Raw genomic sequence first — 17,089 nt, 5'->3', positions numbered from 1 at the left:
AGGAGAGAGTTGTGTGATTCTATGATGCTTTTTATAACTTGGGTTAAATAGTCATGTCTGGAGTCTGAAACTATTAATCTGTGGTTTCTGCCGAAATTACAGCAGGAGACAGAAAGCAGTACTCTTGAAATTCTGTTCTATTGTTTTCACCTGGTTTGTGGCATTCAATGTGAATCAAAGACTCTTGAGTTTAATTGTTTATAATAAAGTATTGCACTGTGAGAGTTCCTAATTACATAGCTTTTTCTCTCTCATTTTTTCCCCTCTCCTTGCATACCAAAATAAGTCAGCAGCAGTAAAGCTTAATCTCTCTGCTTGTCATGAGGAATCATCGTTTAAGAATGCTGTAACAATGAAAAGAGAGGAAGCATCAACTAAGCGAATAGGATCAGAGCGGAACCACGTGAGTATTGTGAGAAGAATAGCTTAATAGAAGTAATTATAATGGGGAAAAGTGTGCCCAACAAATTGACGCAGTTGTGCTATATTATATGGACAATAGAGCTAAGGAAAAAATGGATATTTAAACAAAGTACTGTGTGTCATTGGATTATCCTGGGAAGAGCTGACAGAAATGCGGGTGCATATTCTGCAAGGGTTTCTCATCGCTGTCCAATGACAACTATATATAGAAACGATTTATCAAGTTTTGTTATTCATACTAATGAAGATAAAACTTGGGAATAGGAACAGGCGTATACCATACGGTTCATTGTGGTTCATCGCATCTTAGGAAGGATACATTCGACTTGGAGGAAATACAACACAGATTTGCAAACATGATACCTGGACTTGAAGGTTAAAGGGTGATCTGATCGTAGACTTTAAGATATTAACAGGAAAAGACAAGGTTCATAAACTATTGTCAGTAGTGGTGATTCGAGAACTTGGGGAGAGTGTCTTAAGTATGAGGGCAAGACCATTCAGGAGAAATGTTAGGAAACCTCTGCACACAAAAGGGTGGTAGATGTTTTGACCTCTTCACAAATGGCAGTTAATGTTTAATCAGTTAAATCAAAATCTGAAAGAAAGCAATTTTAGTTAAACAAAGGTATGGGCAAAGGGAAGGTATTTGGAATAAGGCTGCAGATCAACCATGATCTCGTTGAACAATGGAAAACGCTTGAGGGGCTGAATGGTCTACTATTGTTCCTAAGTTCCTGTTCTACCAATTTGTAAATTCTCAGTTTATCCCTACTACTTATCTGCTAACTAATCCTCGATCCATGCTAATACATTGCTTCCAACTCGAACACTGAACTTGCCAATTAACATTTTGTGTGGTGTCTTTAGGAAAGTCTCAGCAGTGTATTCACTATCTCAGCAGCAACCTCTTATAACCTTTCGATGTGGACCATAAGTCCTAGGCCTTTTCTTCCTGAAGTTTCTGAATAAGTTCAGCAAATTGTCTGTATTTTGGGTTATTCTAAATCCCTTAAATATATTCAGCTTTAAACATCCATTCAAAGTTACAGCTGCATGTTGAGTTACTTTCTCCTGAAATGTTTACTGACTCACTTGTCTCTTATTTAAGTGCTGCAAGTAACTGACACTGTTGCTTGTTTATTTGTAAGATCTTCCTGTTTAATCCCGAAGGTAGTGCTTCTGTTTATAAATCTAACATCTGAAAGGCTGTTTGTTTGCCTTGCTATCTGCTGCTTGTCTTTCCCTTTCCTTCTCAGTTTCTCTGATTTTTTTCCCTTAATTCTTTAACTTGGAAATGCACTTCAAAGGTCCTATCTTACAAGCCTGGTGCTGGGATCTTCATGATCCCAAACCCAGGGGCGTTCTTAATTTTGAAACCACATTCCTAACACGCTCCTCTCTCTGTAATATTCCCAGATAAAGCAAGCATTCTTCTATCAATTAGGTGAATAATTAGATGATAGTTATTTCAGAACAGTCATGAACAATTAAAAAAAATACCGAAAGAACCGCAGATGATGGAAGTCAAACACAAGCTGAAATTGTTGGAAAAGCTCAAGTCTGACAGCATCTGTGGAGAGAAATCAGTTAACGCTTTAGGTCCAGTGACTATTCTGAAGAAGAGTCACTGGATCCAAAATGTTAACTCTGATTTCACTCCAAAGGTGCTGCCAGATCTGCTGAGTTTTTCCAACAATTTCTGTTTTTGTAGTTATGAACAGTACCTGAAGTTAGTACATTATTTATAATGTAATCAAACCTTTAGCAATAGATAAAATATTAATTTGGGACAATACTGTGCAGAGCATTCAGTGCAAATGTAGTTCTCAGCTGTAGGAGATAGATCTTGTGGATGAAATTTGCTCAGCGAGGGCATGAGTGGAAATTGAAGATAAATACCATATTGGCCCTATTTAGCCCAATAATAATTACAGTTCCTGGCTTAGAATACGAAAACGCAAGAACAAGCAAGAGTAGATCATGTCCTATTGACCCTGTTCCGTTGTTCAATATGATCATGACTGATCTTGGGCTTCAGATCCACTTTCCCACCATATTCTTTGATCCCCTGAAAGATCAAAATGTGTCTATCTCAGCCTTCAAATATATTCAGTGATGAAGCATCCACAAACCTCAGCCAAAAAGAAATCTGAAGATTTTACAACCTTCTGACTGAAGTGATTTCTCCTCATCTGTTCTAAAATGTGAGCTCATAGAACCCCTACAGGTGAAAGCAAGCTATTTGGTCCATCGAGCCCATCACTGACCCTCCAACAAGCATCCCATCCAACATCCACACACCGCCCCACCCCTCCTGTTGCTGTTACAGCAAAAATTACTAACTTCAAACGTCTCCATGTTATAATCTATCTGTCATTGCACACTCACTTAATCTGTTTTCGTGACTTTACAGATTTTCTACCCTCCCCACAGGTTACCTATTTTTGTCATCAGCAAATTTAGATATGTTCTCTGCCTTTTCATCTAAGTAATTGATGTAAGTTGTAAACAGTTGAGGCCTCCATCACTGTTCCTTGTGGCATTTTGAGTACAGCCGTTTTGGAAGTGGCAACCTTCTGCTTCCTGTCATTTAATCAGTCCTTTATGCTAAGATACTCTTTATGGACCTCTTGGCCTTTTGTGTGGTACCTTTATTGGAAATAAAAATATACAACATCTACTGATCCTGCTTTATCTATTCTGTAAATTAACATGCTTTAAAATGATAATGAATTTGTCAAATAAAATTTCCCTCTTGTAAAACCATGTTGATTTTGATCGGCTGTTCAACTACTGTCTTTTGCCTTATCAAAGAGCAAAGGTTATTTTGTCATCCAGTATTAGCTGCATGACCAGTTAGTTTTTGACTATTACATTCCTCAGATATGTCTCCAGCACTAATGGCTCATTTTTAATAAATCAGTTCAGTTATTGTGGAATAACTAAATACTGCTGCTGGAAATCTGATATAAAAATAGAAAATACTGGAAGGCATTTCAAGCAGGATCTATAATGGGTTCATGTTTCAGAACAATAACCTTTCACGCAAAAGTATTGAGCATGATTCTTAGAATTGTAGAGTAGCAGCTCAGTGGAATTGAACATTTTGCATCAAAAGATTATAATATTTAAAATGTATTGCTTCGACTGTAATCAGCTGCTAACGTATTATGGAGAAATCCTAATAAATGACTACATATGTGACTTTTTTAAACTTCTATCAGTTTCTTTTGATAGATTAAAAACATTAATATGCACTACAGTGTTTTATTTGATCGAATTCCTGTTTTTGTACAGTTAATATTTGTCTGTTAATAAATGAAAAAGTACTGAGTAAATTTGAATGATCACTGGTATTAACGATAGCAGTTAAGTCTAAGCATGATCCATTGAATTGCAATTACTTTTTTCCCTAAAATTACCTTCTGTGTAAATCTTTCTCTATGTATATCATTTCAATCCATTGAAGTAGTATTTTCCATAATCTAATAGATTTAGTGCTTGCAACTTGCATAAAAGAATGAGAGCTCATTTAAAGCAATTATGTTGAAATAGCTGACTGATACACATTCCCTGGGTAGAAACTGTTCAACTGTATTAAATCATTAGCCTGGATTCTGTTGTTCCTGGTAAAGTTGCTGGCATTGCACTTTTCGTTCTTTCTATTTATGTAATTGTCCATGTGTTATGATATGAATGTTAATAAGATTTCATTATGCCTCCATTATGAAATAATATTTAATGGTTGAAGGGTGAATTTTGCAAGCTTTCCAAAAATTTTAGATCCTGTATAATAAATGTCCAAAAAGAGTTATTAATTTGTGTATTTCTTGCTGTTGATCAATCACAAGTGCAGCTCTAAGACTTGATTCCCAGCATCCTTGCCCACCCACCCTCCCCTCTCACCGCTTTCTCGCCCTCCCCTCTCACCGCTTTCTCGCCCTCCCCTCTCACCGCTTTCTCACCCTCCCCTCTCACTGCTTTCTCGCCCTCCCACCCTCTCCTCTCACCGCTTTCTCGCCCTCCCTCCTCCTCTGCTTTTTCCCTCTGTCCCCCCTGCTTTTTCAATTAATGTGGAAACTTTAATGGATGTAGTATTTTGCAGTATAAGTTTTTTAAAGTCTTCCATATTGAAAAGAGCAGATCTGTTATTCACTGTCTTTCTTTCATTTAGCATTCCAGTTTACCAGTTAGCACTACTTCTGTATGGGGTTCAGTAAATGCCAGTTCTGCCAACCAGTGGGGAACAGACATTAGCAGTGTATGGGGTGCTCCAGACCACAAGAACACAAATGTGGGCTTCTGGGATGAGGCTGTGAAAGAAGTTGGTCCTCCAGCAAGAAACCAGCTCTCCAAAAGTAACAAGAACAATTCTAACCCTGGGTAAGAGGACAACTTATTTTAATCAGGAAAAGTCCTGATATACTTGATATCGTACTGTAATATCATTCAAATACTGGAAATAATTATTTCACTAAATAGAGTTGGCATTCGACCTTGTACAAAAATGGAAAGTTTTTGCAAGATTTTGTGGCGAAAGGGGTGTCTGTGGGTGTGACTGAATAAGGGTAGCCTTTTGGGCTGGTGTTTTGTTTAGTTGAACATTCAAAGTAATTCAGCAGTTACGATAACAATAAACATGCACACTCATAATTTGTCCAAATCCAAGAGATTGCTTAATTCTAAAAGCTTTGAATAAGCATTCAGTAAAGTTCTGCACTTGATAGTAGAAGATTCTAATGAGTCCTTTCTTCTTTCAGTATTCATACTTTAACTTCTCTGGTGCTATATTTGCCATTGTCAACAATCAATGTTGTTCTGATATTGCAGTTTTTTTTTAAAAAAAGGTACTCTGAAACATGAGTTATTTAACTGTATTTTTCATAGGCTCTTGTTCAGTCTCTATGAAAATGTGTCTACTTTGTTGATCATGACATTGTGACTGTAGTTTTGTATTTAACTGCTCTTTTATTGATCAATCTCATCAGTTTTGGTCAATGTGAAGTACAAATTTGGGTTGTAACATTTAGTCTAGAATCACTGGTAATTAAGCTTTTGGGTAATTGGTGATGATATGTGCTCTTTGTAATTTGCAATTGTTTTGCATCATCTTTTAGAATGGGTGACTGATTTCTGAGTTATGCTGCTGTCCTGTGGAAGCTCAATAATTCAAACTTTCCTGAAGTTCCTAGATTACTTACTGCCCTACCCTCTCCCCAGCCTGAGTAAAGTTTGATTATTTTTATATTTGCTGTACCCAACTATTACTGGAATTGTAAAATCTCAGCTGCTGTAACTTGCATGGAACTGGCACATGTAATAGCACCTCCAACCTTCCATTTGAAGTTACAGCACATCTCCACTCCCTGAAGAAAAATCACAGTTCATGTTTGAATCTGATCTGTTTTATACTTGAAATGTGATTCCTTCATGCAGGATGTAATGCAAGATAATTTGGTGCTCTTTCAGAAAGTCACATGGAGTTCAGAATAAAGCAAATAAAAAGGCCGAAGAGGAGGAAAAGCTAATGAAGTTGTTTCAGGGTGTGAACAAGTCACAAGATGGATTTACATTATGGTGTGAACAGATGTTGCACGTTCTCAACACAGCCAATAATTTGGATGGTAGGAATCAGTTTGCAGAGTTACATTTTTGTTCTTTCAACAATAATTGCCAATCATGACATTGAGTTTGGTTTCTGGAAGTCGCTGCCATGCATAGACTCTGGAGGTGCACACAACCATAAAGAATATTAGAGGGAATAGTGATTGAGAGCTCTGATCGAAGAAATTTCTCCTTATTTCAGTCATAGGTGCATTCTAGAAGAAGTCACAATAGCTTTGCAAAATAAACATGACAACTCCCCCTCTCCCTATGAAGTAGATGAAGGGTGCATTATTGTCCCAAGTGGACAATAATCACTGCTAGTTCAGTGCATCAATCATCAGCATTTTCTTTAAGTTCTGTTTTTACCTACCCCTGTCTGACTGAATAAGAAATTTTAAATTTTAATTTGTGCACTGCACCATGCCTTGCTGTTGAGCAGCTCCATGCTGAACCAACTTCAAGGACTGCGAGCACTGTCTTGATGCCTGAAAGCCACTGCAACAGTGGTGAAAATGTACTTTGCAAATGGACAGCACTTGTTAAGCTATCCCAACTTACTAAGAATTATGGTAACAGCCATTTTAAACCACACTTGCAATGCGATTGAGTTATGCTTGCGAGAAATTACACTCATGTTTGCAACTTTCAACTATACAAAAGTTTTGGCAACAATTTTTTTCTGAGATGTTCGCCAGGGCAGTACCTTGTCATTCTTCTATCTTGGTTTGAATGTAAACAAAAGATTGGAGTTAATTGGTGCATTCTTCATGGTATGGTCTTGATGAATTGGTGACAACTTGCCAAGCAATCAACACCCAGTTCTTCTGCGATATACATGTGGATTTCTTTGAAATTTGAGTGCTATCTGAAAAACATTGACAGCATAACTTTTATTTTTTAGCATGTTCTGCACTACCCAATCTAATTTCTGTTCCTTTAATTCTGACTATTTTCAAATTTGGATATTGTTCTAATGTTTTCAAAATATGAGGCAAAATGTCAAAATCCAGCGTAGATACATGCCAGTATTTTTTCAACATCAACTTTATTTTTGCATCTGCATAAAACAATTCTACTATTGAATATATTTCTAGGGGATGGTGTAGAAATCCATGTTGAAAGTAAAGGTTAAGAGTGTCTTCCTCTACCACTAAAAGACAAATGAAGGTAGAATAAAAGTCTTTTTAGGATTTTGAGATAGCATTGTTGATGTTATGGTATGTGTACTGAGTGCATCTCATTTTATTCCAAAGATCAACTTAATTTTCATGTTTATTCTTCTACAGTCCCTACATTTGTCTCATTTTTGAAAGAAGTTGACTCTCCTTATGAAGTCCATGATTATGTCCGAGCTTACCTTGGTGACACGCCAGAAACAAAAGACTTTGCAAAGCAATTCCTAGACCGACGTGCCAAACAGAAAGCCAACCAACAACGCCAACAGCAACAGCAGCCAGTACGGCAGCAACAGGTTGGTTTACAACATACTACATTTAAATGGTATGGTTTAATATGTCTACATAAAAGTCATTACTTTTTAGTGATGGTTAATCAGTTATCTAAATACTTAGGACTTCATGATATGGTATAGAGTCATAGAAATGTACAGCATGGAAACAGACCCTTCGGTCCAACCCGTCCATGCTGACCAGATATCCCAACCCAATCTAGTCCCACCTGCCAGCACCCGGCCCATATCCCTCCAAACCCTTCCAATTCATATAACCATCCAAATGCCTCTTAAATGTTGCAATTGTACCAGCCTCCCCACAGCCTCCGACGCTCCAGGGAAAACAGCCCCAGCCTGTACAGCCTCTCCCTGTAGCTCAGATCCTCCAACCCTGGCAACATCCTTGTAAATCTTTTCTGAACCCTTTCAAGTTTCAGAACATCTTTCCGATAGGAAGGAGACCAGAATTGCACGCAATATTCCAACAGTGGCCTAACCAATGTCCTGTACAGCCCCGCAACATGACCTCCCAATTCCTATACTCAATACTCTGACAAATAAAGGAAAGCATACCAAACGCCGCCTTCACTATCCTATCTACTTGCGACTCTACTTTCAAGGAGCTATGGGCCTGCACTCCAAGGTCTCTTTGTTCAGCAACATTCCCTAGAACCTTTCCATTAAGTGCATGCATCCTACTAAGATTTGCTTTCCCAAAATGCAGCACCTTACATTTATCTGAATTAAATTCCATCTGCCACTTTTCAGCCCATTGACCTATCTGGTACAGATCCTGTTGTAATCTGAGGTAACCCTCTTCACTGTCCACTACACCTCCAATTTTGGTCTCATCTGCAAACTTGCTAACTGTACCTCTTATGCTCACATCCAAATCATTTTATGTCAATGACAAAACGTAGAGGGCCGAGCACTGGTCCTTGTGGCACTCCAGTGGTCACAGGCCTCTAGTCTGAAAAACAACCCTCCGCCACCACACTCTGTCTTCTACCTTTGAGCCAGTTCTGTATCCAAATGGCTAGTTCTCCCTGTATTCCATGAGATCTAACCTTGCTAATCAGTCTCCCATGGGGAACCTTATCGAACGCCTTACTAAAGTCCATATAGATTACATCTACCGCTCTGCCCTCATCAATCTTCTTTGTTACTTCTTCAAAAAACTCAATCAAGTTTGTGAGACAAGAATATTTACATTGTGCTTCATAGGCTATGATAAAGCATTTGATCATGTTTGATACCAAAAGTTGTTAAATATGTTGAAATGTTCTGTTGATGATAAACATGAGGGATTTATCCACAGCCAGTGATGGGACCAAATAGCAAGTATTAGACTTGAAGAAAGATTCAGACCTGTTTCATGTAAAGAGATACAAGACTGCACTGTTGCCAAGGTTACTCAGTCTATACACACAACCCAGGGACCACTTGTTATGAATGGGTTCCATTCGTAAATTGGTTTGTACGCAACGTGGGGCACAACACTGTACAATAAAAAATAGCATTTTGTAATTATGGGAAAATATTCACATGTAACATCTTTAATATTAACGTAGTTTGTCGGTATGAGCGTTCATACATCAGATGTTTGTATATCAGACGCTGCCTATATTCATAGAATTAGGTGTTAAAATTGGAGGCGAGAACATCAATGCTAGTATGCTGACGACGCAGTGCCGTTTAGAGAATTGGAAAAGCCCAACAAAATATCGTAGGTCAGGTATATCGAGAAGTTTAAAATAACGATTGTTTTTGTCTTTCACATTTAATGGTAATTCAAATGTATACATCGAAGAAAGAGTGAAGATTAGAGGAAGGTGTCACACTGGAACACACACATTTGACAACAAAAATGGCAATTGGAATGCAGAAATTAGAAGAAAGATAACAGTAACCAGAAGGGTCAACAATGTGTTAACACAATTCAGCTTGTAACAAGAGAAAGAATTGTAAAGGGCTACATTCGATACACTTGCCTGTATGCGTTTGAAACTTTGGGTGGGGCATCTTGAGGGGTAGGATGTACATGGAAAGGCAAGGGCTAATTAGATATAGTCAACATGGCTTTGTGTGTGGGAAATTATTTCTCACAAGCTTGATTGAGTCTTTTGAAGAAGTAACAGAGAGGATTAATGAGGGCAGAGCGGTGGACATGATCTATCTGGACTTCAGTAAGGCGTTCGACAAGGTTCCCCATGGGAGACTGGTTAGTAAGTTTAGATCTCACGGAATACAGGGAGAACTAGCCATTTGGATACAGAACTGGCTCACAAGTAGAAGACAAAGGGTGGTGGTAGAGGGTTGTTTTTCATATTGGAAGCCTGAGACCAATGGAGTGCCACAAGGATTGGTGCTGGGTCCACTACTTTTCGTCATTTATATAAATGATTTGGATGCAAGCATAAGAGGTATAGTTAGTAAGTTTGCAGATGACACCAAAATTGAAGGTGTAATGGACAGCGAAGAAGGTTACCTCGGACTGCAGCGGAATCTTGATCAGATGGGCCAATGGGCTGAGAAGTGGCAGATGGAGCTTAATTCAGATAAGTGCGAGGTGTTGCATTTTGGGAAAGCAAATCTTAACAGGATTTGTACACTTAACGGTAAGATCCTGGGGTGTGTTGCTGAACAAAGAGACCTTGGAGTGCAGGTTCATAGCTCCTTGAAAGTGGAGTCACAGGTAGATAGGATAGTGAAGAAAGTGTTTGGTATGCTTTCCTTTATTGGTCACAGTATTGAGTACAGGAGTTGGGAGGTCATGTTGCGGGGCTGTACAGGACATTGGTTAGGCCACTTTTGGAATGTTGCATGCAATTCTGGTCTCCTTCCTATCGGAAAGATGTTGTGAAACTTGAAAGAGTTCGGAAAAGATTTACAAAGATGTTGGAGGATTTGAGCTATAAGGAGAGGTTGCATAGGCGAGGGCTGTTTTCCCTGGAGGCTGACAAGTGACCTTTATAAAGGTTTATAAAATTGAGGGGCATGGATAGGGTAAATAGACAAGGTCTTTTCCCTGGGGTGAGGGAGTCCACAACTAAAGGGCATAGGTTTTAGGATGAGGGGGGAATTTTTTCACACAGAGGGTTGAAGTGGTGGAGGCTAGTACAATTACAACACTTCAAAGGCATCTGGATAGGTATATAAATAGAAAGGGTTTGGAGGGATATGGGCCAGGTGCTGGCAGATGGGACTAGATTGGGTTGGGATATCTGGTTGGCATGGACGAGTTGGACCCAAGGGTCTGTTTCCATTCTGTACATTTCTATGATTCTATGACTAAGTTAAGATCTGTGAAGGAGAATGAAAGATTTTGAAATGTGGATGCTAAGATATACCCTGAAACTGCTATATATAGGCCATAGCAAAAGTGTTTGAAGATGTAAGAAAAAAAACAATATATTAAGTATCATCTAGAAAAGAAAATGTATTTTAGTCATTTCATTAAAGTTGAAATGGTAGAGAGATCTTTTCTAGAAGGCAAGGTGGAGCGCACCAGGTGGCACAGTGGTTAGCACTGCTGTCTCACAGCTCCAGAGACCCGGGTTCAATTCCCGCCTCAGGCGACTGACTGTGTGGAGTTTGCACGTTCTCCCCGTGTCTGCGTGGGTTTCCTCCGGGTGCTCCGGTTTCCTCCCACAGTCCAAAGATATGCAGGTCAGGTGAACTGGCCATGCTAAATTGCCCATAGTGTTAGGTAAAGGGTAAATGTAGGGGGTATGGGTGGGTTGCGCTTCGGCGGGGCGATGTGGACTTATTGGGCCGAAGGGCCTGTTTCCACACTGTAAGTAATCTAATCTAATCTAAAAAAATAGGTATTACTGAGGCCTCATTGGATGACTGATGTCATAGGGTATTTGCTGATCTGTAGTGAATGAGAGGATGGCACAAGATGGCAGTAACAACAGCCAAACCATCTGTTCTGAACTCTGTCTTCACTCCATCCACTTGTCCTAATATACTTGTATGAGACATACAACTGCAGGTGCCATTTATCACCCAAATTCAGTTGTCTCTATTTGCCATTACCAGGCTTTGCCAATGCATGCCCGTAATTTTAGGACGTGCTGGAAGCCATGGGTAATTAAGCACTTGCATTTTCACTTCTGCCTTCACTCAAGACTTGTCTGCCAAGGAAGAGACCATTTGTTTAATTGCCCTTCATTTTTCTCTCTATCTTGGCATATCATCTATACTTTTCAACTCCTCTTTTATTCCTTCTGTCTTTTTCACAAATGACATTTTCTGACTATGTATTATACTTCCTGAATACAGTTGACTCTGATATAATGCAATAATTCTGTTCTCATGCAATCTTGTTATAAGAAAATCGCACAATAACCGTACCATTTAAACTAATGGGACTGGAATTACATTACAGCCAACACACAAGGAAAGTTTATGTTCTACAAATAACAGTCTAAATTCTTCAATTGCATTAAAGCCAATTCACATTGAAGAAACACATGTAGCAGAAGAGACTGTGTACCATTAGCAGTTCATATATTTGATCTTTCACTCCTTCAGTTCTTCTCAATTGACCAACTTTGGTGAAACTTTTGTCAAACCTATTGTAATCAGAGGCTCCAACAATGGCATATTCCTATCCTCACATTCTTGCATCTAGCCTTATTCAGTGAGTTCCATTGGCTTCCCTGTTGTTTTCATTGTTCCTTGCTGACCCTGCTGCAAACTGGAGTCCTTCTAAATTATTTCACTACTGTTTGGGAAAATATTTTCCCCAATAAAATATTGGTAAGATTGACTACTGTTTGGGAAAATATTTTCCCCAATAAAATATTGGTAAGATTGAAGTCATTGTTTTTGGACTAACTTAAGTTAGTCTGTTCAGAACTTGTCACATTTGACCCTGAAATGAACTTACAACCTTATTCATGCAATCACTAAGACCAACTATTTGCACATTTGTCATGTTGTTCACATTCTTCCCTGACTCAGTTAAACTGCTGCCAAAACCCTCATTCATGCACTTGTTACCTTCAGCACACCTCTTGCTGCTATTCCATGTTTTACTTGAGGTTACCCACGACTCTATCCATGTCTTAATCACGCTGTCCAGTATCCCATCACCTCTTTGCTCACTCATTTACCTTGGTTCTTGGTTAAGCCACGTCTTTCCAATTCATGAATGCTGTGTGCTTCTGTCTATGTCTTAGTCCATTTGCCAGCGAAGCTTTCGTCTGGCCTTTGGATCCTACAATTATACTACTATTTCAACCAACTCAAATATCTGTTATTCGTTATATCTGTGTCATATTCTGCATATAACTCCTTTTACCAGCTCTTCCATCATTGCTAACCTACTTTGGCTCCCACTTGCTCCAGAATCATTACTGCTATTTTTGGAACTCGCTGTGTTCAAATTAACTGCTGTTCCTTTATTTTGAAAGTACCTGCACTTCAAAGTACTTCATTTGCTATAAAATGCTTTGGGATGTCCCCATGTTGTGAAAAATGCTGTATGAATAGAAGTTTGTTGTTGTTTCTTATAATTGAGTTCAAGTTGCATTTCAAAATGAAGTTTTCATGATAGCAACTTCTCAGAATCTTAATGCTTATCGTGCAAAATAAATCGTTTGTAAAATTAACATACCACACTAGTTGCAAATGTAATTTCACAATTTTAGAGTTTTATGACGTGACAGCATAATGTGATTTATTTTGGCAATACTTGATTTAAACAAACAATATTCGGTACCATTAATCCTGTAACTTTCCACTTTTTCATTTCTATGGAAAGAAAAAAAATGAAATAGGTTGTTTACAAAACATATACAAAAATTGCACATTAGACTGTCTCAAAAGGGATAAAATCTAAGATGAAAAGGGTTATTGCTGATGACCACCAAAATTGGCATTTTGAATGTGTGTAATTTAAACATTGTTTAATGTGCCGGCATGTTTTTTTCAAAATGCTTCAGGATTCAGCATGGACGGTGAGTCATACAGGCCTACAGCCTATCTATCCATCAAATCACAGCAGAAATCAACAGTCTAATTTTGAATCTGTGCAGTCTGGGAAAAAGAAGAAAAAACAGAAGATGATACGTGCTGATCCCAGCATTTTAGGTTAGTATGCACTTTTCAAAGCAATGCTAGAGTTTGAGTTCACAGATAATATTATGCTCATTGGTTGTAAAACATTTGGTGAGATCTAGATGTGAGCAGAATACTGCACTAAATCTTGACTCTCAGCTGGTTGTGGCTAATTGGTATTACCTGATGCGACTGCTTCTCTGCTGAAGTTTGCTTCTTTGCACCATTTTGAAAGCAAGAAAAACAACAAATGCAGCAGAGTTTTTATAATTTCATTCTGATTGTCAGAAACACATTTTTGATTGACCAACTAACTTTAGCTTGAATGCATTGGCATTTTAGGTGATAAGATGTGAGGTTCATAACTATATTTAAATAATAAATAGGCCAGAAGCTCAACTCAGTGAACTGATTAATAATATTGTTAATACAAGCACAAATCTATTCTTGATTATCTAGGTATCAACTTCAGTCTCTACACAGTAATTTATAATTGCACAGAAAACTTATTAACATGCAGCACGTACTGAAGACATCCATGTTCCACAATAACTGATATAGACCAGGTCATGAATAGAAGCTGGAAAGGTAGAATAAAGGCTAGTGCCTAGGGTCAGTTTTTCTATATTTCAGATGATCCTCTCGCCTGACAGGGCGAGTCATCATTTCTGACTCCACAAATAAAACTCATCAGCTTTCTGCTTCCATTGCGTGGTTTTAGCTGAGTTAATGTCTAATCTAATCTAAAAACATAATACTCAATCGTTAACCTATACCAAAGTATTGTTGAATATGTGAACTGTCTTTGTTGGATGAGTGCAGTGCTCATACAGAGCAGACTAACTCCCTTTAAATTTTGTAATAACTTGGTTTGGGACCTCACATCTGTCCGACGCCTGGCTTATCCAAAATAAGAAATGAGAATGTAATTGAATAGACCAGTTTTAAGATAAATGTCCTGTTATCATTATTCCGTTTGTTTTTCAGCCTCTTTAGATTTGATACATTAATCACTTCTGCACTATCAGATTTAGCCCTTTTTAGCAGATTGGCCAAATTCATTCTTCCCACTTTTATTCCAGATGGCAAGCACAACTCTTATTACCATATGCGTTTCCTATTGGGGATAAATAACTCGTTAATGATATTCACTTTGGCAGCATTGTGGATCTGAAATATTAAATAGATCTTTCTCATAGTTTTCCTTAACACTTATCATTTTGACTTGCATTATATGAAGTCTGTAGTTTGATGGATGCTTATTTGCAATTACTGCAATAGACATTAAATAAGCAGGTATACTCTTTAACCTAGCTGTTTTGGATTGGTTATTGCAAAGATGCATACTTATTAAGAAACTCATGCATGTATGAAGATGCATTTAATATCATGTATTGAGACCTTTAAGAATGAATTCCAATTCTGACTTCAAAATAAATCTGGAGAATTAAAAGATATAAATCCAGTAAGGATAATGTCTTGTTTAAATTTGCAATATGCTGTACACGGAAAATGTTTCTACTAGTTTTTGACCATGTGTTTAGTGTCAGATTAGACATGCTAGGTATGTTTTTTAAAAGCATGATATTGTTTTCTCACTACAGATGAAGAATTTAAATTAAACTTTTTTTCTGGGATTTAACTGTTGCTGCAGGTAACACACACAACACATTTCAGATATCATAGAGTAATGCTGGGTGTTATCTTTATTAAAATTGCCTAAGAATAGCTTGCTATTTTTATTGAGTTAGCTTGGGTATAGTTCAAATATCAACCTAATATCCATAATGGCAAACAGTGACGTGCCAGAAACTATTTTCTAGTTTGATGCTCATGTCAACAGAAATCATCCTTTTCTTTTTTTTCCCCACTCTCCATAGGTTTTTCTGTAAATGCTTCATCTGAGCGTCTGAACATGGGAGAAATTGAGACACTTGATGACTACTGAACATAAGAAAATGCTTGATTTATTTAAAAAAAAAATGAGTTGTTAATCATGAATTCTGAATGCACCAACCAATATCAGTTAATTAAAAAAAACAAATCTATCACCTTGAGTTCATGTCTGTCTTTGTACTTCAACACACCTGTTTCTCATGGCCCTTCATTACATAGTACAATCATGTTTCAAGTACAGAGCAGTCTCTTCAAAAGCCTCTGCACCAAACTGCATGTTTTCAAGCATTGAATCACGTTTTCCACTGTGTAATATTAATGGTGCAGTTAAACATAGTACCCTTTGTTATATAGAAACCTGTTTCCTTATCACTATTATTGGACTTTATTCAGAATACATGATTAACTGGTCTATTCAATGTTGGTCACGTTAACATCCATTCTTTGAACATTACAGAACAATCGTGTCAGTAATGTATTTATAAGCTAATTCTATAATACACATGTTGAAGTGCTTGCTTTAGTACTGAGGTGTATTAAAAGTGGTTTGGATATTTTAAGGATATCCAATATGTTTCTGTAAGAATAACACCTATTCTGTCTAGCCCATTTTAAAGAGATTTTAGACTATGTTTTTGGCCTTGTACAGTCTTTTGAAATTAATATATTTGCGATATTGAATACACTATAGCTGTCATAAAATATGCAGTTATAAACAAAGCGTTAGTTAAAATATTTCCAGAAATTCAAAAATCACGGTATTCTTTGTTATACAGTTGCTGCATGAAGGCTGCAATGTGTAACTAGAGACATTTTAAAAATTTCAGTTTGATACTGTTCAACATGCATGTGCAGGCCATTGCCCAGGAAGAAGCTTTTTCTCTTAAAAGGGCTGTACCCACTTCTTGTTCAGGTTATATTTTAAAATTGTTGAAAATCAAATCTTTTACAGCATCTTGGTCTAATCAAAGTTTGTTTTGCAACATAAAGATGGCTATGGAAAAAAAAATGCTGCAGTACTGTATGCCACCAGTTATAGTGCAACATTGAATTTGCAACTTATTTACTGTATTTAGGTGTACAGAAGATTCCCTTTGAAAGGGAACTTGGGTAATTGACCCTTTGGTGACTGAAGGACTCTTTTAGTTTCTGAGAAACATGTTTTGAATCACTTTTTTTTAAAAATAAGATTCTGTAAAAACATAATGCTAAATATTAGACTGACAAGTTATATACACAGAACATGTCTCTAGTGTACATTCGGAATTAAAATGCAGTGGATCCTGTTTATTGTCACTGCTTTCTTCATGTCACTTTTCTAAAGCCAATATTTTTAATGGTTTTTCAATTCTGTTCAAATTACTTTGGGTTTGTTTTTGTTTAAAAAGACACTTGCAGCACTCCCTCCTTTCCCTACTGCTCCACAGTGGCATAGGTAAATTTGGCGGCATAAGTGCTGGTGAGAAAGAGATTTGGACTTCAGCACAAGGTTTAGACCCTCCTCTCTCTCATTTCTCTTCTCACCCCCCCCCCGCCCCCCCCCTGCCAAAGCAACCATACCCCTCCAAAATCCCTCAACCACCACTATCATTCTGGCACTATAAGTTGGAGCTCACCACATAACACTTCCTGTGGTCCTTC

At 37.7% G+C, this 17,089-nt stretch overlaps 1 protein-coding gene across 1 annotated transcript in view; it reads left to right on the top strand.

Moving 5' to 3' along the window:
* The window catches only part of gigyf2 (GRB10 interacting GYF protein 2), a 173,146-nt gene extending 156,320 nt beyond the window's left edge, over positions 1–16,826 (top strand). The window contains exons 26-31 of the mRNA XM_043702938.1: positions 287–403; positions 4,601–4,809; positions 5,896–6,050; positions 7,320–7,504; positions 13,438–13,585; positions 15,433–16,826. Coding sequence (XP_043558873.1) covers positions 287–403; positions 4,601–4,809; positions 5,896–6,050; positions 7,320–7,504; positions 13,438–13,585; positions 15,433–15,500 — 882 coding nt within the window. The 3' untranslated portion in view covers positions 15,501–16,826. The remainder of the gene's footprint in view (positions 1–286; positions 404–4,600; positions 4,810–5,895; positions 6,051–7,319; positions 7,505–13,437; positions 13,586–15,432) is intronic.
* The last annotated feature ends 263 nt before the right edge of the window (positions 16,827–17,089 follow it).

The sequence above is a fragment of the Chiloscyllium plagiosum genome, chromosome 13 (genome assembly GCF_004010195.1).
Source record: "Chiloscyllium plagiosum isolate BGI_BamShark_2017 chromosome 13, ASM401019v2, whole genome shotgun sequence".
Taxonomy (NCBI): Eukaryota; Metazoa; Chordata; class Chondrichthyes; order Orectolobiformes; family Hemiscylliidae; genus Chiloscyllium; species Chiloscyllium plagiosum.
This window is presented reverse-complemented; position numbering and strand designations above follow the sequence as displayed.